The 23,819-nt window shown below is 41.4% G+C and overlaps 1 protein-coding gene across 2 annotated transcripts in view; it reads right to left on the bottom strand.

The window, feature by feature from the left end:
- The window catches only part of SLC44A3 (solute carrier family 44 member 3), a 76,788-nt gene that overhangs the window by 8,873 nt on the left and 44,096 nt on the right, over nt 1-23,819 (bottom strand). For both annotated transcript variants that reach the window (XM_056844107.1, XM_056844108.1), the window contains exons 10-12: nt 23,319-23,484; nt 13,358-13,514; nt 9,739-9,822 (exon numbers count right to left, since the gene is read on the bottom strand). In XM_056844107.1, coding sequence (XP_056700085.1) covers nt 9,739-9,822; nt 13,358-13,514; nt 23,319-23,484 — 407 coding nt within the window. The remainder of the gene's footprint in view (nt 1-9,738; nt 9,823-13,357; nt 13,515-23,318; nt 23,485-23,819) is intronic.

The raw sequence follows: 23,819 nt of genomic DNA, 5'->3' as shown, positions 1-23,819 counted from the left end.
GCCCTGGGAATCAGGGGTTCCACACTCCATGCACGAATACACCTGTGGGACTTAGCATGAGCGTGGGTGCACTCAGGTTGGTGGCGAGAGACATCAGCTAGCTCCCTCCATACTGCCCTCTCACTTTGAATTGATGCCCCAGTTGGGAGAGTCAGGCTCACACAACGTGTGGACAAGCTCTCGTGGGCAGATTTTCTTACAGGTTCTACAGGGGTGCATTTCTGGAATCCGCGGAACCGGCCTCACCGTAGCGGTTAAGATGAGGGTCTTGTCCGACTCTCACACAGCTGTCATGCCTCCTTACCTGGGCTGGCTATGTGTGCTGCGAGAGCCAAGGGTGCCCCCGAGCTGCGCCCACCCTCCCTGCCAGCCAGTCATCCCTGCCATGACACCAAGTCCTTTGCATTCCCGGAGCCAGCCCATGGAGCTTGCTGGGGAGAACATGGCAGCCCTGGGGCTGGTGGCTGGGGTCTAGCATGTCCTGTCTGAGGTGCAGCTGCAGAAAGCCTTGAGTCTGGTTCAACAGCCTGAGCCTATGTTTTTTTTGCAGGTCGACGTTCTTGCCTTGGAGGGAACTCACCGGCAGAGCTTGTTGTTCGCCCCGCCAGGTGCGCCATGACAGCTGCCACATCCCAGATGTGGCTTGGACTGTTCAGAGGCCTGAGAGTCTGATGCCCATGCCACCAATGGTCCACCGGCGCACTACAACCACATGCCAGGGCTGTGCTCATTCTCGCCATGGCATCAATCACATTCACTAGGGACCCACCAATCCAGCCCTCTGACCATGGCCCATTTCCATGCGCCTGGAGAGGCGGAGAACCGGCAAGACTGCCACAAGTTCGATGCTGCCTCCCCGACCATCACCTTGATGGTAGCACCACCAGCGTGAGAGGATGCTGAGGCAGCAACCACCGTTGGCCAGGCCGAGATGGCATCGCTTATCATGGATCCCCTTATGGCCCCATTGACTCTAGGGATCTTGACAACTACTGCCCAGTGTCAAAACTTTCATACCTGGGAAAGGTAGTTGAAACAGGGACTACAGTGAGAGGGGGAATTAGGTGTGACTGACAGGAAACACTGGCTGAATCTAATCCAATCTGGTCAGTATTGAAGAGAAAAATACATAATCTTTGAACCTAATTTTGAGAGTAATATATGTAAATCGGCTGTGACCTGACGGCACTTGACTCAAATACATATTTTTAATTGAAACTGTTTCTTTAATGTAGTTTGTAACCACAAAGCCCTAAAAAAACACCTGATCCTAATTATACAGACAATATTCTGAATTCCTAAGGAGTGGGGAATCAAATCCAGTTCACCAGATTAGCCTCCGCCGCTCATATGGAGGAATGGGGAATCAAACCCAGTTCTCCAGAGCAGACTTCCCCCTCCAAACCACCACTCTTAACCACTACATTATGCTGGTGTACGCTACACCATTATACCATAAAATATGTAAATAGAAGAGGAAATTATAAAATAAAACAGTATATAGTTATTTCTTGCAGCACTCTGCATTTTACTTGTTGTATTTTACTTCATGAAATAAAAGATAGATTATACCATTCTTTAACTATTAAAAAGCCAGCTCACTCTGGCAAAACTTAATAAGATTAGTAATGATTAAAAGTTATTCTGCAAAAAAGAATCTATAGAGTCACAATATTTATTTGGGAATTAGAATGCTGGGGGGGGGGGTTGTAACTAAAAAGATTCTCAGCATCTGCTGAAATGAATCATGCAGATTGTCCCAGATTTATGTCCCAGATTTCTGCTTTCTTCCTAAACCGTAGGAAGGTTTGAGAATCTACAAAAACAATTAAGAGAATGTACAGCAAAGTTAGGAGATTTATTGCAGAGTGGTGTCTACGAGATCTCATGCCATGTGTTAAACTTCAAAATGCTGCATGACTTTGTAATTTTTATTAATACACAGTAATCAAGTAAATAACTATTACATGCCTTTTTCTGAGAGAGCATTATCTTGGAAGTCCCAAAGCAACGTCTCCACAGACTGTGAGGATTAACGTAAACAATCAACTATAAAATTCTGGGTAGTACAAAATAGCAGAAGACCAAGAAAAATTACTTCAGTCCTTTGGTGCTGATTATCACCTTCTTAGTAAGGAAGCTTAAGTCAGTGCGTACTGGCTACTCAATTACTACATAAACAACTTATTTTCCTTGAGGCTGCTCTTAAAATATTTTATACATTGTTAAAAGGTAAAGGTCCCCTGTGCAAGCACCGGGTCATTCCTGACCCATGGGGTGACGTCACATCCCGACGTTTTCTAGGCAGACTTTTTGTTTACGGGGTGGTTTGCCAGTGCCTTCCCCAGTCATCTTCCCTTTACCCCCAGCAAGCTGGGTACTCATTGTTAGGGTATATTAGAACTACCAAAAGTTGTTAGCATTTTCCATCTAAAAATTTAAACAGGCTATCCAAGTCTTGATAGATTTAACACTCCAAGAACATTCATTTACTTGCGTTTTACATATCGGAAACTTAACAGCCGATTCCAGAGTGCTGAGCTGGTAAAACTGAAAAAGGCCACTGAAACTAACAGACCTTTGCAGTTGTAGGGCACTTCAAGAAGTGCAGACAAGATAAAACAGAGGCCGGTTATGCTTGGTAATTAGCAGCACATTCCAGGCTGAAGTGCCCTGCATTTTTTTTTTTTAGTTCTTCACACTGAACCGTCATTCCAGAAGTCACTGCGAAGCCGGCGCATACCTGCTTCACATTTCTTAAGAGCCTCTTTAACACGACCTTTTTTAATTGCTCCATCCCCGCCTCGAAGCATCCACTCAAGAAAGCATGAAGAATCACAGCCGTGAGTTAGCTATGCAAACAATGATTGCTAATGGCTATGCAAATGAAGGGACAGGGTGAGTGTGGGGGGTGGAATTTGTTTGACTTTCTCCTCTTGCATCGGGACTGTGAATAGGCATTTTAAAGGTCAGATTTTTAAAAGGAGCTTTGAGCGAGCATCAAAATCAACCCTGCATAAATGGCCAGAGAATATGTACTGGAGTTGTTACCTGCATGGACAGAGCTAGAATCACAAATCCTATTAACATAAATATCCCTTTCCTTGTCAATGACATTTTTCAGACAAATCTATCCCCCACATTATACAAGCAGCTAAATAGCTAGAAAAACACACATAAATTTGCAAGATCCCAAACAAATCAAATTTCTGTGTTAAAAAATGACAGGTTCTGTCATCAAGAAGGTAAAGGAGAATATGCAGATTTTCAAATGGTGATTCTGACTGGAACCATACACTCCAAACCAAGACCTCCCCTTAAACCTGAAAACAACCGCAAAATCAGTATGTTTAGTGATACTTGGTGGCTCAGGAGTCACACGTGGCTCTTCTGAATTCTGTTTTGCAAGTGTCCCTAGCTCCATGTTCCAGTAAAGTGAGCAAGGCCATTGCTCTATAAGCCTGTGGTTGGCAGGGGGTTTCCACCATGCAACACATGCCGCCACAGGGACTAGAGAGTAAGTAAGCTCTGAGCCTCTCTACCAGGTATGGAAGTGAAGGAGCCACCCTCTGTGGTAATTAAAAAGGTTATATTTATAATAATATATGTGTGTGTTTGGTGTGGTGGTGCAGAGGGCATCTTGTGGCTCTTTTGGTTAACGGTGATTCTGGCTTTCTATGAGCTGTCAAGCACCACTGATTTAGAAAAATGCATAAATGTATTTTAATGTCACCCTGACACATAAAAATGTCTCATCTCTTGAATTACAAGTATGGGTACCACTTGCTAAAAGGGGAGTAACCAGATAAATTCAAACACGCCGAAGTCCATGTGTTTGTATCATGTAAACTGTGCACTTACATCTTTTTCTTTGAACAGGTCCAGACTGCATTCAGAGAATTTAAATGTTCCACTTATTCACCAAATACAGCAAATTTCTATAAATGTTTTGTAAACTGGCGCTTGATTATCCATAATGCAGTTAACCGGCCTTGCCCAAGAGCAAGCTCCTCCCTCTCAGCCACCATACCCCTGCATCTGCAAGTGAATGGACAAGGCACTCTTGCCTCTCCAGCCAGTCAGCTTCCCCTTTATAATCAAAAGCCTGGGAAACAGAGACATATTTCTCATAGATAAATAAAGAATGAAATTGTTTACATATCTCAAAATAGAATAGTAGGCAAGGAAAGAATATAGAAAAACACTTTCTCCACAGTACAAAATGAATGTCAAGGGTCTTGGAAAAACCGACCCGTTAGCTTCATGAGAAAAGCCCCTGGCACAGACTCAAGCCCTGAAGTTCTCTACTTGAGGAGAATAATTGCTACTTTGTGTATCATCTGAATTGAGTCCTTCCTTGTAGGACTCGCTGTTAAAAATGAGTTCAGTGAAAAGAGAAGTGCCATAGCAACAGAAGTTTCTTTTAATAAGAAGCTAAAAACAAGCTGGTCAGGCATTGTATTCTAGCTTCTTGGCTTTACTCATACTCTTAGTTTGTTTGGTCACAATTGATGTTGCATACAGAACTTGTACCAGGTACCTAAGAGAGTAGCAAGATTATACCAAACTACAGAGCAATGTTGTATAGATCACAGAAGCTGGATCATGTGGGAGAGCTGTGGCACACAGTCTTTAGTCGTAAGTAGCCTGCTTGCATCAGTAAAAGACAGCAGGGTGGGCTCAGAAGTACTGCCCCTCAAACTTTAATGCGATCTAATATATCTACGCAATGTCTAATATAGCTAGGCAAACATCTAATATATCTACGCAATGTCCAGCCAACAGCATAGACTATTACTATCTATTTTTTTATCTTCTTACTGTTAGTTTTATATGATCTGGTAACAGTAAGAGAAAGGTCCAGTATGTTCTATATTTCTGCAAATGCACAGAAGGTTCACAGGAGGCTCCAACAGCCTATATTTCTTTCTTTTTTTGAAATAATTTTTATTATACATTTTGGGGTACAGAAAATGAAGATATGGGAAAAGGGAGGGAAAGAAAAAGAGAATGGAATAAAGTACATCACTACTTTCCCACCTCAGCGCAATCGCAACCCTCACCCCCTTCTTGGTTGAAGCCCACAATACTTTTCTTGAATAAAACCATCATTCATTACTTTGGAAATACCACTACGTTTGTTCAATTGTGTTTCACTACTCGTTTGTTAGTTATCAAATATATAGACCGTTAAGTTCATCCTTGACTATTAGTTTTATTTCTAGCATTATCAAGCTTTCTTTATACCTTTTTTCTTAACCGATACATTTCCATGCTATTTCTAAATAATCTCATACTTAACACTACTATCTGTAGCCTAATAAAAGACAGTAAATCACATTGAATCACGAATATCAGAAAAAGGTTGCCATCTTTGTGTTCGTCAATCATCTTGTGTTGTAACAAAGCTAAGAATCTTGATACGGATGCATATTCTTGCATTTCTGTAATCCACATTGTTTGTTCAGGTGTTTCCCTGTCCTTCCATTTCATTGTGTTGAATAATAAAGGTGACAATGGGCAACCCTGTCTTGTTCCCTTTCGAATCTTTAGTTGATCAGTTAGCATCCCATTTATCAACAGTCTTGCACTTTGAGTTGTATACATAGCCTTCACCACTTTCAGAAATTGACTCCACAGTTTATTTGTTGCAGTGTTTTTAAAAGAAAATTCCAAGAGATGTTATCAAAAGCTTTCTCTGCATCTAGGAATATCATTGCTGCTTTTTCTTTCTTTTTCTTAATGTAGTTAATTGCTGCCAATACCACTCTAACATTGTCTTTTAGTTGTCTTTTTGGAATGAACCCGGTCTGGTCAGAATGTATTTATCCTCGGAATGCATCTCTTCAGCCTTTCAGTTAAGATTAAAGCAAAAATGTTGTAATCCACATTCAAAAGAGATATTGGTCTATAAACCCTTCCTTGGAGAGCTTTTTTCTTGTTCGCCCTTCGGAATTAAAGAAATGTGAGCTTCTTTCCATGTTTCTGGAATTTTGCCTTCTTGGAATAAATCATTAAAAACATTTTGTAATTGAGGAATGAAAATGTTGTCCATCTTTTTATAATAACTTGCTGTTATTCCATCTGGGCCTGGTGCTTTATCTAATTTCAATTTTCCAAAGGCATCCATTAACTCTTGTATAGAAACTTTCTGATTCAGAATTTTATGGTCTTCTTCTGTAAATTCGTTAAGATTTGCAGATTATATATAAGACCCCAGATCTGTTTGAGCTGTGTCATTATTTTGGTAGAATTCAGTGTAATAACTTCCAAAAACCTCTTGAATATCTTCTTCCTTATTGGTTAATTGCTCGTTTTTATATACCGCTGAGATTCTTCTTTTAGCCGACTCTTTTTTTAAGGCATTTGCTAAAACCCTGCCTGGTTTATTTGCTTGCTCAAAATATTTGTGTTTGACAAATCTGAGAGTTTTTTGTATCTCCTCCGCTTCAAATCTTTCTATTTCACTTTTCAAACTAGAAATCATCATCAAATCTTGTTTACTCCCTGAACGGTGATGAACTTCCGCTAATTGTCTTAATTGTAAATGCAAATTCTCCTATTTGACTTCTCTTTGTTTTTTTAATTTAGATGCAAAGCAATCAATCTTCCTCTCATATAGGCCTTACTGGCGTCCCAAACTATTCTTGGTTCTATCTCTGGAGTACAATTCATGTCAAAAAAACTTTTGATTTCTTCTTGACACTGCTTTAAGATGTCTGAGAAACAAGTTATCATTCATACTCCACCTCCTCAGCCTCTTCTGTCACCATGGAATTTTATTTGCAGTGGATTATGGTCGGCAAATGTTGCTGGTAAAATCTCCACTTCTTCCAAATTGTTAAGTAGAGTACTCGAGATCCATCCAAGATCAATTCTTGAATAGGAGTTATATCTGTTTGAAAATAAAGTAATCTCAAGTAATCTCTTCTGCTTGGGTGTTTATATCGCCACACATCTGTCAGATTCCAATCCTGTAAGTGCTGAAACACCATCTTCGGTAATTTGTTCCCTTTGAACCTGACTGATTTGTCCAACTTCGGCTCTATGACACCATTCATGTCTCCCATTATCAACATTGATGGAAATCAGTTAAATCCTCAAAGAAAAACCCGAAAAACGTTTCTTTAGCTTGATTTGGAGCACAGACATTGGCGATTGTATATTTTCTCCCATTCGCCCCTTGCATCAACAGGATCACATATCTGCCTTCTTTATCCTTCCTGAAGTCCTCTACTGAGAATTTGCCTACCCTTATGTATATTGCCACCCCTTTTTTCTTTTTCGATGATGAAGATGAGAATAAAGAGCCAATTTTTTTACATTTTAAAAATTTCTCATGGGATTGTTTTGTATGAGTTTCTTGAATACAAATCACATCTGCAGCTAATTTCAATAATGTATGAAATATCTGGCTGGTGAATTTAGTCCGTTCACATTAACTGAGACAATGTTTAGGTCCTCCATTTAATTTAAAAGCATAAGCTTCGTCTGCCTTCGATTCTTCCTCTTCTTCAAATGATAAACTCTCCAAAGTTTGGATTTTCGCTTGTTTTTCTTCTTCTTGATCTGTCTCCAACAGTGATTCCGGAGATATATGAGGTTTTGCTGCCACTACTAATTCATGTACTTGCGGTCATTCTAGGCGAGGTGTTTGTGGATCTACCTTTACTAGACCCAAAACTGCTTCCTTGAGTTCTTGTTTGTTCTGAAGTGGAGCCATCTGGGTTGGACCACGATTATTCCACCTGGAGGGACACTCCCGTCCCCAATGTCCCTCCTGCTTGCAAAATTTGCATTGGTTTGGGCCCAGCCTAGGTCGCCCTCCCTGTGTCTGTATGGGCTCTGCCTATCCTCCCCTTCCAACCAGAGCCCCCCCTTCTCCCTCGAGGGGTGCGATTCCCCTTTGATCGCCTGCACTATCATCATTCCCTGTGCTTTTAAATCCTTCCTACATTTGGCTGCCTCCATCTTACTCTCTTTGTCTCTCCCATTATACCCTACATGCTGAGTCAACCAAGTCCCCAATCGTTTTATTTTCCCAACCTTCCCCCTTTTGTAACTTCTTTCTAATATCATCCCAGGCCTGCCCAGTGTACCAGAGATTCAGTATTCTCTGGTTTTCCGTTTTCTCTGGATCCAACTGCCCATGGAATCTTATTGCCTCCATTAAGCAGACCAAGTAGGCGGTGGGATCCTCTTCCCTCCCTTGTTTCACTTCAAAAACCTTGCTCAAGTTGATTGCCCTAGGAACTGCCACCTTCATCCCGGCTATAAGGTGCGCCCTATATTCGGCATGCTGCTTACGCTGAGCCTCGGTGCCGTGGCTCCACCCAGGATCTGAGAGTGGAACCGCAGCTTCAATGGTGGCCTCTGTGGGCGGTACCCCTCCCTGTTGACCATCCCTCCATACCGGTCTAGCTTTATCAACCACCAATTTCTTCTCCTCTGGTGTAAAAACAGTATCCATAAGGAGCTGGCAATCTTGCCAGGTAGGTTGATATGTCTGAAAAATACGTGTAAACTCCCTAACCACCGCATCTGGGTTTTCGCATAAAGGGGGAACGGTCCGCTTCCAGTTAATGAGATCCACTGTGTTGAAATGGACATACACAAAAGTGACCCCCTGGCCCTGGGGGTTTGGAGCCTCCTGAAGGGGAAGCTCAAGAGATGGTATTTCTACTTTGGGGGCATAGGGAGGGGGAGGCCTCAGTGGTGACACCGTCAGTCCAGAGGGTCCGGAAGGGTTCTCCAGCGGTGCCAAGGCACCACTGCTGCTGGCCATAGTCCCCACCCCGGCATCAAGCGCTGCCTGTCAGTCCTGTTCTTCATGGAGCTTATGGGCCTTCTCTTGGAGCCGTGTCCTGTAGGCAACCTGGTCTGGAAGTATCGGACATAGAAATCCCTCCTCCAAGGGATCCAAGCAAGACAGATGCCCTTTCTTAGAAAAGCTACCTTTTTCTTTTGACAGTATATGGAAATGCATGCTTTCCCATCTCTGGTATAAAAAGTGGATAGTTTCCCTCTACCTTGCATCCCCTTCCAATGTCTGTCTTTCCCAGAACATCTTGCACATTATGCAAGGTCAGGGTAACACTGCATAGTCACAGGTTTTTACTAGGATTACTTTTGTGCTAGGAGCGCTGTGGCACAAAGTGATAAGCTGCAGTACTGCAGTCCAAGCTCTGCTCATGACCTGAGTTCGATCCCTACGGAAGTTGGTTTCAGGTAGCCGGCTCAAGGTTGACTCAGCCTTCCATCCTTCCAAGGTCGGTAAAATGAGTACTCAGCTTGCTGGGGGGTAAAGGGAAGATGACTGGGGAAGGCTCTGGCAAACCACCCCGTAAACAAAGTTTGCCTAGTAAACGTTGGGATGTGACATCACCCCATGGGTGCACAGGGGACCTTTACCTTTTTTTTAACTTTTGTGCTAAGAGTATATCCATTTAAAAAAAAAATTGTCCCCACATGTTTTTAATAGGTCCATTTGAAAAGAAAAAGTGTCTAGCTCCTGAATAAGGATAATCTTTCCTTCTTTTGATTGGTACAGTTCAGGGCTAGCAACTGCTTTGAAATCATTACCCATAAACATATCTTATGCTAAAATGTTCTTGAAAAGAATCTCCTTCAAACTGACTTTCTCATCCAAAATATCAAGCATGCATCTACCTATCTATCTATCTATCTATCTATCTATCTATCTATCTATCTATCTATCTATCTATCTATCTATCATACCTGATTTAAGCATCTTAGTCCTCTTTCTAGGCAGCAGAAACAGCAAGAACAGCCTTTGACCATGCACTTTGAACATGCATTTTCCTGAAACAAAGAAGTAGCAATTAGTTACCACAGTCAGAAAAATATGCATAAAGCTAGAGCATTAAATTAATGGGTTGTGACAAATGACGCTTAACTCAAATAAAACTGGAGTCTCTCTCCCTGAAGGACCAGGTTCACAGCTTGGAGGTGGTGCGTTATCTATCCTACGTTTGAAAGCTCAAATCCCCTCCACGGCACACCCTGCCTCTTAGCAGCTTAAGCTGGTATAACCAGTTGTGGCCATTTCTTGAAAACAAAGATTTGCCAAAGTAATCCATGCCTTGATCCCATCCAGATTCAATTAACGTGATGCGCTCTACATGGGACCTGCCTCTGAAGACTCATGGAAGCTTCCACTTGTATAAAAAGGTAGCTGCCGGATTACTGTCAGGGTTAAAGAGATCATATTACCTCTATACTAAAATAGCTTCACTGGCTGCCCATTTGCTTCCAGGCACAATTCAAAATTCTGGTTCTTACCTTTAAAATCCTAAACATCTTAGGACCATTGTACCTGAAAGACTGCCTGCTCCAATACTAAGATATGCTTGTCAAACGTGTGTGTGAGTGTGAGTGTGTGTGTGTGTGTGTGTGTGTGTGTGTGTGTGTGAGAGAGAGAGAGAGAGAGAGAGAGAGAGAGAGAGAGAGAGAGAGAGAGAGAGAGAGAGAGAGAAATTGCAATCAGGGACTGGACTTTTCCTGTGGCTGTGCCCTATTTGTGGAATGTCCTCCCCCTAGAAGTTTATCTAGGATGCTGCGGCTGCACACACCATGGCTAAGAAACATTCATACTGAGAGAAAATGAGAGAAAAACAGCAAGAAAGGGCAACATAAACAAAGATACAAACATTTATGTGAGTGCTACTGAAAAATGGTCAACTGTGGGAAGCACTTTTCAACACTCCTGAAAATTTTCTTGAAATACAGTGATTAATTTTGGTTCAGTCCTACTCTAAACTAGTATGCTAGTATGCTATTATTGACTCATACTCTAGAGAAGAAAGAAATAACTTTGTGAACATTAGGCTCCAGTCGACGTCTGAGCTTGACACCCACACTATCTTTTTTTTAATACACCTGATATTTTTGTCTTTACAGCTGCCAGATCTGTAGCCCATTATACCTGATACTTTTTGTCTTTTACAGCTGCCAGATTTGTAGCCCATTATACAGTACATAAAGTATCATGAACCAAATGAAACATTATCTTTACTACCCGTGAAATATTGTTATTAGAATGTGTCATCAAAGAATGAATGGAGTATTAGATTTCCTGCTATGTCAAGAACTTTCTTCTTGGGCTTTGTCCTGGAATTCAGGGCCTTGGAGAGAAGAGGAGCAAACGAGGCTTTGGAAATCTTACCCACAAAATAAAATCAATAGAATTTTTAGTGAAACAACACTAGTTTGATCCAAAAGCTGCAGCATTATGCTGTGAGGTTCCTATGTTGATAAAATTAGGCATACAACAGGCTTTCTTGGAAGTTTAGTGTTGTAATTAACCAGTGATCTCCAATGTAATATAATGTACATTATTATAACATTTTGTGCAGACCACAAAACCCACAGCCATCTAATAGCATTTATTCTGCTTCCTTCCAAAATTGAAAACAAAAGCTACCTTTTATAAAGTTAGAGAAAGTCTTATATCTACAATATGCAGATGAGCAGGCCACAAAATACATTAACCAAACATTCAAAACCTTAAGGATAACACTGTACAAATAAACATGCTTGAAATCAGGAATCAAAATCTAAACATAGGCACGGAAGAACGCACTGTGGCATGCGCTTTTCCTTGACTAAGTTGCTGAAAGCAGACCTGAGCCTCTATCTGAACTAAATGGGGCTGACCTTGTAAACTAATCAGAAGGTTTAGCTTCTGCAGTATGTGGCAGCTTCAGAGCTCCCACCAGCTCCTTATTGTCTTTGGCTGCATTCAGACACCACACAAAGAAATCCAAGTTTACTCATTACAGGCATGGGTTTCATTAATTGCTGGGCTTGCATGCTTCTTCTCTGGCCCCCTGCCCCGGTCATCTTTATGGCCTGCTAAAAATGGATGCTAACTCCAGTCAGTCATGACATCTGAATGAGGGCACCTGAACAAATTGAAATTAGTATCTTCTTCAGCACCTGGGACTCTTAACATGGATGGAGCCAGGACCTTTGTCGAAAGAACATTAATATTCTTTAATGGCTATGAATGTTTCCTTAAGTGGAGAAAGCTGTTTGGTAACTAACCCCCAGCAGTTCTGTGTTTCTGAATGGAAAAACCCATCAGAGTTTGGAGATGATCTCTCCCCTTCAGCTGAGTAGAGGGGCACGATGTGGGTGAAGAAAGAGTAGTTAGCCATTTGAAACAGATGGAGACAAAAGCAGACAAGAAAAGCTATTAGCTGATTGAAAATGAAGTACTGTGGAGCTCAGGATATCTTTCCCTGAATGTCTGAAGTGGGAGTAGAAGATTTGATGCCTTGCAGGAACATCTCTTTGACTCCACTTATAAACTATACATAGGTTCATAAATAGGGAAAATATTACAAACACCACCATAAGTCTCCAGTACTCTTTTCTCCAAAGGAAACCAAATCTGGCCCTGGAACACTCACTGGTGGGGAGTATGTAACCATGAAGGCCTAACCACATGTTAGCTGTTCTCCAGATCTACATAATCAGACATATGCCTGCATTCAGTGCTGGGAAATCAATTCCCAACTTCACGTGGGCCCAATTCAGATTGGGACTGCAGTGTGCAAGGAGGGACTCCAGCCTTCCTCTTTTGTGCTGATATTTTATAACTTGACGCGGCCCCAGAGAGGCCACTATTTGCCTGACTGAGGAAACCTAGGTATACCCCATGAATTACCTGTGGAGTGCCCAACAAGGTAAATAGTGCTCCTTTGGGGCCTTTTCCGGTCAGGAAAACTACTGGGGTGGTTGAAGAGGCCGAAGTCCCTTCTCACATACCATGGTCCCAATGCAAATTTAGTCTGTGCTGCCTGGGAATTGAGTACCCATTATGGTCACAACACATGTCTGATTGCACAGACCTGGAGATGACTGAGGGAAAAATGAATAGTTAGGCCATAAGAAGCCCATGTGCCCCATTGCAATCTCAATAAATCAATGGTTCCCTCTTAACGATGCCATATATGTGCCAGCCATGGTCCAAACTGCAAAAGTGTGCAAAGAGGGACACTTCATAGAACTCCCTCTTTAATGAGATTTGTTAACATCATGCAAGCCTTATGTGTTTGTGCTGACTTCCAGGGATATAGTTATGCCGTCAAAGGTATGGCAATGAAATGGTATAAAGGGTATTATAAGCAGACTGATTTGATGTAATTTTTCTGTCTTTTTTACTTCTTGTGAGCCTTTGAGACAGGGTAGTCTATAAAGTTCTACAGAAACAAATAAACAGAAAGAACTTTCTAGAGACTACATTTTTACCTCTTGCTGAGATATTACTGCCTTCCATTTAATTCCTTAATTGCTATACTATGGTGTTACAAAAAAAAATGTGCATGCCTACCTTTTCTTTCAGGATGTTATAAATAGACAATAGAATAATCCTTGGGATTCTCACTATTGTGATTAAAAAGGAACCTTTCACAACTGTTCCCAGATGATAACAAAAAAGAATTGATATGGATGATAAGACCAGATGACTTGGTGGTTTACTCTTATTTCTAGAATGAAAAATAAAACATGTACAATTACATAGTAAATAAACAAGCACAGCATAGCTATTAAGCCCTTCCTGAAATCCTCCTAGGGCCTGACATTACTCCACTTCTATTGACTTCAGAGTGAAACCGAATAAAGTCCATTATGTACATTACTGGATGGATATAAATCTCTGTCATCACCATTCACTCACCTCAGTGTAAAAGTTCCGTTGTGCATGTAGGGAGGCATTGCTAAACACATGACACTCAGCAAAACTATGAAAATTTCTATGGGCAGAGATAGGAGTTTCTCTTTTAACACTTGTAGGGGATTCCCCAAAGGAGAAAAGATCTTTTCCTCCGGAGAGATGTGGATACTGCCCACTCAACCTGATCCAGCAATTTCTTATTGGTACAGAAGAACTCCTTTTGTATATACAAACCTGGTCTTTCCAGTGAAGACCATGTATTAACCAGAGAATATGAAAGACTCTGGATAAGGATGAAAGACCACGAAAATGTAATGGGCAAAGGTGCTCTGACATTTAAAATACAAAACACCAAGTTCATTATCCCACATTAATTGAATATTGAATGTACAACTTTCTTGTAAATTCTAATTTTATTTCTCTTAAAGGAACATAAAGGGTAGGTTTAGTTCTTTCCCCCCAAAAGAGTATAAAATAACCCTGTACTTAAACACTCACCTTCCACCAGATGCATTGAGTTTCTGGCATAGGTTAAGCATGTTTGCTTATGCTTTTTTAGTATTTATTAAAGTGCAATCCTTTGCTGAGTTACTTCAGTCTAAGCCTACTGAAATCAATGGAGTAACTCGGTATAAGATTGCACTATTAGTTGATTAGCTTATGTTTTGTTTGTCTGCGTTGCTTTTTCTTCCCTTTCTGGTCATGATGTTCTGCTGTTTCGTATCATGGATTGATACTGATGTATTTTTATTACTTTCTTTTTGCTTTTATTCTGCTTATTTTCTGCAGATATAATATTGTTTGAATATTGTTTGAAACAGATGATTTATCCTACCACTCCACTTGTCCAATCATGGAGCCTTCTTCTGGCCCAAGGAAACTTCCTCCTTCCACACTGAAGGAAGGAAGGATGATTGGATGGGAAATGTGAGCCTCTTCTATGGAAGGAAGGCTGCAAAGATACAATCCATTATATATATTTAGATTTATTTATTATTAGTTATGTTTTATTTATTGCTATAGGTTGGATTTGAAACTTCCATAACATTGTATTGATTTCTGAGAGCCCCAAGACACTCAAAGTTTATTTTATTTATTGGATTTATATCCCGCCTTCTATCCCGGCCAAAGCTGGGCTCAGAGGCCAGACAGAAATGTACTTGATAAAATAACAGTCTGAAGCACTGCTAAGGATTTTTTTTTTCTGCCCAGGATTCATTTTTAATCAATAAATGTGTTGTCTGTTTTTCTAATGTAAATCCAAAAGAAATAACATTATAGATCAGTGATCCCCAGTGAGGCCCTGGCGGCACCACGGTGCCCACCTATGTGTTTGCCGGCACCCACTTGTTTCTTGAGTTTTGGGGATAAAATAAAAGGGTCTTAAATGAAACAGAAAAAACAGGGAGGTTCAGGTCAGTCCCACAAACTGACTCACTAGCAAAGTATGGAACTCATCCTAGGTAGGTGTATCAGAGTCATGTGCTGCTGGCTTGGCCAGAGACACAGGTCATTTATGCATGGGTACATTCACTCACGTCTGTCTCGGTTGTTTCTTGGAGCTATACATGAGTTTTCCATCCATTAGCAATGACCTCGTTGCCAGCCCTCACAAATCCCGGAACTTCTCGTTCCTCTATTAACCTGATTCTTCCATCCCCCCTGACCTCAGCCTGGGTGAAATCCCCATGCATAAGGCAAAGGGTGGGACACAGAAGCTTGCTTTCTCTCACAGACAGCAGCACTACAGCCAATTACAAAGCAGCGTGTCACTGGGCGGGGATTCAAATGCTTCCTGCTTCCTTGGAGTTCATTCTGAGCAAAAGAAAGGCTTTTAAAAATGAGGGTTGGGTTTCTCTCCACACACCCCGGTTCCTTTCAGATAGCTCCGTTCTTTTGCTTTTGTTCTTAAAATGCTTTTTTATGCAGCAATTGGGTTTTGAGGGGGGACTTTTCTCTCACTACAGCCAATTACAAAACAGCATTTCAGATGCTTCTTGATTTGAGCTTGGAGACTGCTGGTGCATAGATTCCCAACAGGAAAGTGTGGTTCCAGCGAGCAACGAACCTCAGGTAAAACTCCCATGCATAAACGACCACAGACTTTCTTATGTCTCTGGACTTTGAAACTTTTCTCTATGGCCATGTAAGGCGTAATTCCTCCCCTTTCTTTGGGAACTGAAACCAAACATAATCTCTTCCCGAAAGCACAGAGCCAATCCTTGGCTCTCCTCTGCATTCTCAATATAGGAGGTACTTTAGAAGAGCGCAGGAGACATTGGCTGCAACTCTACGAACATCCATTGCAGGAAGATGCTTGGCTCAGCATCCCCTAATATTTTGTGGAAATATCCAATTGCCTTTGCTCCCATGACAGCAATTTTCCAGGAGTGCTTTCTCAAAATTCCAAAAGTGTTCACAGGCTCAATGAGGTACTATAAAGTACTTGCTAATTCTATAAGTACTATGAAGTACATGAGGGAAATCTTTCTCCCCTATTGTACTTAGCTGAAGATTCATGGCACCCCAATGGTGTATATTCAACTCAGTACACCTTAAATTGGTGCAGCAATTGGAAATTCTCCAGTATGTTTGATCCTGCCTAGATTTTCGTGGGAGAAAATAGGGGGTGATTTTCACTGATCCCTCCTCCTGTGGGAAGCCACTTCAAGCTATTCCTGAGGGTCCCTCAGGAGCAGAATTTTGGGGTATTTGGGGTTGCTGTGGGAGGTAGGGATAGGCAAAGATTGCCATCCCTTGTGCCCATGGAAATCTAGGTGGGATCCAAGCCTATGAACACTGTAGAGCATACAGCATGAACAGTAACAGCGCATTCCTGAGCCTGGAGGGCGAAAGCCCTTAGGAGGTCAGGAAGGTGCTGCCCTGGTGTTTGGGGGCCCCGCGCAGGTGCTGGGCTACTTACATCAGTGTTAGTGGCCCCAGCGCCGGCATGGAGGCCTGGATGTCGGGTGCCAGTGCAGCAGTGCTGCCCCAGAATGCTGGTGGGCCCTTCCACCGGCATTCCACCGGCATAAAGGCCTGCACCAGCATTCCAGGGGGCATCCTGGCATCCCGGGAGGCGTTCCAGGGGCATTCCGGGGGGAGGAGCTGCTGTTAGGCAGCCTCCTGTCCCTGTTTGCCCTGGGTACGCCGGCGGTGAGAAGAGCGAGGCTGCACCTGCTTTTTAGCAGGCGCAGCCTCACTTTTCTCTACGGGGTGAAAAGCCCCATTTAAAACTTTAAAAGCCGCAAAAAGGCTTTTTATAAGTTTTTGGCACCGGGGAAATGGGTTAGGAGGTGCCGCAGCGGCATCTCATCCCCACCGTTCTCCGGCGCCGAAAGCTCAGGAATGCGCTGTAACAGCATTATAAAAGGACTTATTTCTTCTATAATTGATTTAAAACCTAATGAGATTTCTATGAGCTGAAATATATCCTGCCTTTCCTCATAGTTCAAGATACTTAAAAACATGTCCAATTAAACCAGAATAACAAACTCCAAATACAGATAATTGTGAGCACTATTTAAATATATTATTTGCATTCAAGTTTCCATAAATTTCAGTTCAGACCTTATTCCAATATGGAATTAAATGACACATTAAATTGTTTATTTTTCATAAGTAAACCTTCAAGAATTATCTGGCTCAGCTTTTACAAAATAGGAGTCACTATGCAAGTGATTAAGAACAGCAGGCAGAGTAAGAAACAGATCCTGAAAGTACATTTTTATTAAATCTTCACCTAAGCAGGATCTTACATTAGCTTAGGTGTCACAGCAGCACAATCCATACAACCATTCCATAGTAATAGCTATAAAGCTGTATTTATACATGTATACACCACACTATTTTCAATAGGAAATACCAGGAAAATGGTATGCATTCATTTCGGTTCTTCTGGCCAGGGGAACAGTTAAGGGATAAATGCCGCATTTCTATGTAGAACAAGAAGTTTGACATACTTTCCTAAAGACATCACTCTTACTTGACAGAGAAAGATTTGTATCTAAGTTTGAATTTAGGTTAATCAAAATTTTCATAAATGGTTACACGTGAAACCTTTTGTCAAACTTGGAGAAAATAGGATTGCAGAATGCCAAAAATAAAAAACAACAACATTTTACTAAGCAGAGGATACACGGAAGTGGCAAGCAGTATACTTTTTATTAATCATCCATGTACTGCTGATGGTAGAGGAGAGTTTTCTTCTTGTTCCAAGTTAGCTGATGTGTATTCATTAAAGAAGAACTGTAAGTTTTGAAGTGTGTTTGGATAAGCCTCCCACAAACTTTTTCAGTGGGACTGGGATCATTTACATAGGCAGCTATGAAGATTCAGGAAATAGAAGGCCAATCCAGAAACCCCTTTAAATCATAATCATGTAATTTTAGAAGAGTATATTGCTTTAGAAGAACAGACAAGTATATTGTGCCCTCAGCACTTATCCTAATCAGAATTTTAGTGTAACTTTGGATACTGAGTTGGAACTAGAGCATTTCTTAAGTAAGCTTCCTAGCACCATCACATGGCTATTCTATGAGGCAAGATTGAGCTGGCTCCTACAGGCCAGCTGGAAGTAAAGCTATTGAGGACCAGAGCAAGTTCAGCAAAGAATGTATCCCTGCTGTTGTCGTACTCACAACAGAAGCTTTCTGAGAATTCTTGCATGCTGAGGTGCCGTCATCAACCTAATCTTGACTAATCTGTGCTCCCATTTACTGGGGATTTGCTTACATAATTTAAAAAAACTCAAATACATGAGCATACTTTTAATCCTGTGATGACTTCTATAAAATCCAGGCAAAAAAAAAATCAAAGTTTAATAGCAGCAGCAGTGCTATTCCACACAGTGTGCCATGCAGAAAACAGAGACTTGTCCACAGTTACCTAATCAATATATATCTGAAGTGCACGGTTGCCAAGTGGTATGGAGAAAAATGTCCTGGTGCTTTAATAGGGGCTTAATGTATGGAAAAGGGCACTTGCAGGTTTTCAAATAACTTAACTGGTAAATAACATCCCATTAAGCCTCTGATAAAGGGAAAGGATATTTTTCTCCAGGCCAGCTGGCAACCCTGCTGAGGTGAAATTTCGATATATATATATATATATCCAGACACTTGCTTACTAGACTACACTGCCACTCCATTAAACTCTCAAATATTTCTAAGAAGAAATGGCTGCTTCCTCTGACACTTCAGTATATAACTTTTCAAAATAAAGTTACAAGAACACTGTTTTTCAAAGACAATCTTTAAGATACAGATCCCTGATTTCTGCAAGTTATGAAAGACCAACTATTAATTAACCACGGTTTCTTTTATTAGATTGTTAAGGCCTCTAAGAATGCATCTTTCATCTGAAATGAAAGAAAGCAAAGCATTTTCAGTATTTTTTCCCAGGTCAAACAGATGTCCCCTGCAAAGTTATTCCAGCTGAAACAACTCCCTGCCTTCCCCCACTTTTAATTCTGCTTATGGAGAGGCTTCAGAGCGTCTAATGGATTGTTTTGTGAAGTGAGGAAGCAGGTTTGCTGAGGTAAAGGCTCTTCTATTTCCTGTAAATGCTTACTAGCTGAAAGGAAAGTCTCTGTGTAAAGTACAGTAAACAAAGCTCTTGTGACATGCCACTGCTCCAACACATGGGAAGATCATTCTTTCTGAAGACCGATAACGCATGGCTAGAATGTCCTTGGATTGTTCCTCCCTTGTCTCACTCTTTTTGATCCTGAGTTCCGAAAACTGTTTGCATGGCGACCGCCCTCCCACAGCATTATCGCAACTGGTCAGGGTAGAAAGCGTGGTGCGTTTTGCCCCGCCTGTAACGTGGAATACTCGGGGTCAGGGGTTTCCCTGTCATTTTTGTCACTGCTTTGTGATTGGCCGAGGCTGGCTGGAGGTTGATCCAAATGCTGGGGATTTCCTGGTTGTTGCTTTTTGTCTTTTTTAAAAAATATTTTTTTAGGCTCGCCAGTATGCCAGAATTCTATCACATCAGCAAAAAAATAACAATTGAGTATCCCCCACTGCTGAATAGAATTTACCCCCTAGATTGTTTGAAAAGGCAGAGGAAATGGTGCCCGTCAAGGAAAAGCAACATCCAACATCACACAAATAGCACATCTCACGTCCCTGCAGCTTGCTGCCCACCATCTCCCTGTTTGCACACCATACCACAGATCCACACAGACACACATTTGCAATTTGTAAAATGGGAACATATTGGTGTAACTTAATAGGTACGTGGAACATGTGTGTGGGGGATACTGGATGAGTTTTGTGAGACTATTAGGTGCCCCAGCAAGCGGGAATAGCAGGGGCGAGTATAGAGCACTTGGAGGGTCGTCTTTCTAATTTGGCAGTTCGTTGGTATACCAGTATTCTGACACACACACACACCACAAAAAGGGAGAAAGAGGAAGCAGATGAGGAATGGTGGACAATGGCGGCTAAGGCGGATATGTTTCATGGGTCGACTGGAAAGGAACTGGGAGGAGGGATGGGAGGGGGAAAGACAAAGGGGGCATGTCAGGACTCACGGGGATCGTCCCACATGCTGAAGCACGCACTGGCAAACACTTGCATTTGCAGCAAAACTGAACGTAAAATCAGGAGAAAGCTGGGATGGGAAAACACAGAGAAGTAGCAAAATGGAAGTGACCCGGCCCTGCAGGCAGGAGAACGTCATGCATTACGACAACAGAGAATAGCGACATTTGTGGGAGAAACGGAAGACAAAACAATCATGTGTTATTGGCCTTGGCCTTTTAATACTCAGGACATTACTTCACAGATTTGGTTTAACAATTTCTCTGTTCTGACCAATCAAATGCTAACAAAAGGATCAATGCTACAGGGATGCATGCTTCCCTTTGCCACACAAATATTTATCATGTAGCATTGCAAAAGAATCAGTGACGTGACAGAATATAATATAGAGTTAAAAAAAAGGGGTAGTTAATCAACTGTAACCTGGGGGAGTCAGATCTGAGATGTACAAAGGAATGCTGAAGGCATAATGCAATCTCAGAAGCTCCTCTTCCAGCAGAAAGGGACGGGCTGGGGAAAGAAGGCATGCTTGTCAGCGTGGGAGAATCTTGGTGGGGTCAACTCTAAAGTCACTGGCTGCTGGTAACAACTAAATCAGCTCCATCAGGGTCAAACTGGATGGATCAAACACATATCCCTCCAGCATCAGAAATGTACATATGCTAAGGACTTCTGCAAATGCTGCCTTATACCATCAGACTAAGTGAATTCATGCCAAGATATGTGCAAAATACACAAGGTATGTGTACTATAAAAAAAAAAAGTGGGCTGTAACTACTAAACATATATAGTTGTATCTCTTCTCTCTCTCCTCCAAGCTTCTGGACTAAACTGGTTTACATATTAAATAGTAGTAGATGTAGGCAAACTCTCTCATGCCTTAATCAGATATACTCTTTAATGCATTACTGTGTTTTAGTAAAGTAAAATATTTGTGATTTTTTGGGGGCCATTATGATCTTGGGATGCCTTCATGAAATAAAACTACAAATGGTCAGCATTTTCTTTCATTACATACAGGTTTGGCTATAGTATCATTCTCTCAGAAGCAAAGCTTTATCAGGCTTAATGAAGGGGGAAAGTATTTGAACTAACAGTAAGAGAAAGAGAGCACATACAATGTAAACCTCTCTGTTCTATATCATTTGTAATTTGCATGTCCGTGGTGTAGCTTTAGTGATCCTCTTCATCAACACTTTTTAAGTGTATATCTTCAGATATGTTACTTGATAGATCTCACACATTCTACATTGTTGATACAGAGATTCCTAACATGCTGGATAAGCTCCATGGCAATAATACCCATTCTAATTGGATTAGAGAACAGGGAGTTTAATGAGGAAGCAATATGGCAAAATGTCTAAAATAAGACTCTTGCTATATCTAGAATCACTGTAGCAATAAATATGAAACATGAAAATATATGTAGGGCCAAACTACACAATATGCCCTAGACATGTTGAGTCATGGGTGTGCGACTGGGGGACATACCCTGGGGAAACTAACCTGAAAAAGTACTCATTTGCTCAGTGCTGCAGGAGAGTGCTGTGAGGGGAAGAAGAAGCTTCCAGCCCACCACCCTTTCCACTGGCAAAAGCAGAATGGGATGGAAACCAAAAGCTCTTTCTCCCCCCTCACAATGCTCCCTTGCAGCGCTGAGTGAGCAAGCGCCTTCTTCAGGTGAGTTCCCCCAATGTACTTCTGACTGCGAGTCCAGGCACACACTCATGACCCAACACGTGTTGAGCATATCATGTAGTTATGCTGTTAGAGAGAAGAAAGTGCATGGTGATTTTCCTAAGGAAACAAGTGTCAATGGGAAGAGTTACGGTGAATACAAATATTTCCAAGAACTTCCTTAAAACATTCTTTCTCTCTTAAATTTCACAGCATCGGTCTTCCTCACAATTGAGAATGCCACTAATATCACCCCTCCCCAATCCATGTTCCCATGAAACTACTGATTTTAAATAACATAAAATATTTTCCATGTGGGAACACACAAAATCCCAAGAACCAACACTGAAGCAAGTGAAACTGACAAGGAACATAAACCAGCAAATCTACCCCAAGCATAGCTTGCATGGGCCAGACAGGTATTTGTGGTATACAAAATTGCTTGTACACATTAAAGCAAGAGAAATATATAGAGAACTATAAATCAATCCAGACAACTGAAAATATATCTCATTTCAAGAAGATGAGCAGTATGTACCACAGAGCAAATGAATGTTTATAGCTCTGACTGGCTCAGTGACAATAATTTCCCAATGACATAAAAAAAATTCTTAAATCACACCAGCTTTTCCACTCCATCTTTCCCACGTTTCCTCCTCACTATAGCCCCTGTTTCATGTGGATTTTATTTACACAGGTGCTACTTTGCCTAGCACAGCCTTTTCAGTGGTCAAATACACCTTCTCTTTTGCTAGTGCAAAAGCTGGTAGGATCTACCCCACTATTTTTACCCAAGATGAGCCGTGCTGCATCCGATCAGTGGTCCCTCTACTCCAGCACCTTATTTCATACAATGGCCAACAAGGGGTGTGCATTCGGCAAAGCCGAACTGAAGAAAATTGTGTCGAACTGAAAAAAATTGTAGCCGGCAAATCCTGATCCCGAAAAAGCTGGGAAAATTCAGCTTTTGGGGGGATCATTTCAGGATCATTTTCACTCCCTGTCCCATGCAACTGTTCCTCCACTCAGGTCCCACCATGCCAGGACCAATTCCTCAAGGGACCAGGCAGAGATTTAGCAATGGAGAGAAACACAACTACACCTTCTACACACAGAGTGGTAGGATAATGGCCATTATCTCCATCTGATTTTAAGAGACAGTACTTGCCTAGAGCCACCTAGTGAATTTCAAAAGGAGACAACACTCGAAATGTGAACTTCTGGTTTCCAGATCAGTCTCTATGCCTCTCTGCTACACTAATATCTCATAGTTCTCACATTCTTAGACTAGCTTAGCACTTAAATTTCAAGTATTCAGAGACTTAGAAAAGCCCAGTAATAGACTGAATATAAATACAAAAACGTAGGGAAAAGGTAAATGTTACACATACCGATTGAAGAAGCAAGTAACCACTGCCCCGGCCACAGTCATCTGCTGACAAGCAAGAATGAATTCGCTTGTCCATATTAGGCCAACTAAGTGATACCACCACATGTAACGAATGCCAAACAGGATTTTGTATTCCACTTGGTCTCTTGAAACGACTTCAGCATTACCTGCAAAATCAAGGCAACAATAAAAATATATCATGATTCAAATGAGCAAACATAGTATGGAAAATACTTCAATCGCTCTACATGTGGTTCAGTTCCTGATATATTCAGTTTACTGTTTAGAAAGTTTTGGTGAAAAGTAGAGCAGAAATGTTATCATTGTACAAATAGGGTTAGAGCTGATTCATTGACTCACAGGATCTCTGAACTGTTAGAATACTTCCACATGGTCAAGAAAGATGAAATAGTAGGCAATAAAACAGGACTTATAGTGTGCCACAAAACAATTGAAGTTATTTCAAAATTAGATAAAAAATTAAATTTGACACACATGGAGG

Source organism: Euleptes europaea, chromosome 2, assembly GCF_029931775.1.
Source record: "Euleptes europaea isolate rEulEur1 chromosome 2, rEulEur1.hap1, whole genome shotgun sequence".
Taxonomy (NCBI): domain Eukaryota; kingdom Metazoa; phylum Chordata; class Lepidosauria; order Squamata; family Sphaerodactylidae; genus Euleptes; species Euleptes europaea.
Note: the sequence above shows the minus strand (reverse complement) of the source record. Positions and strands in the feature narration are given on the sequence as shown.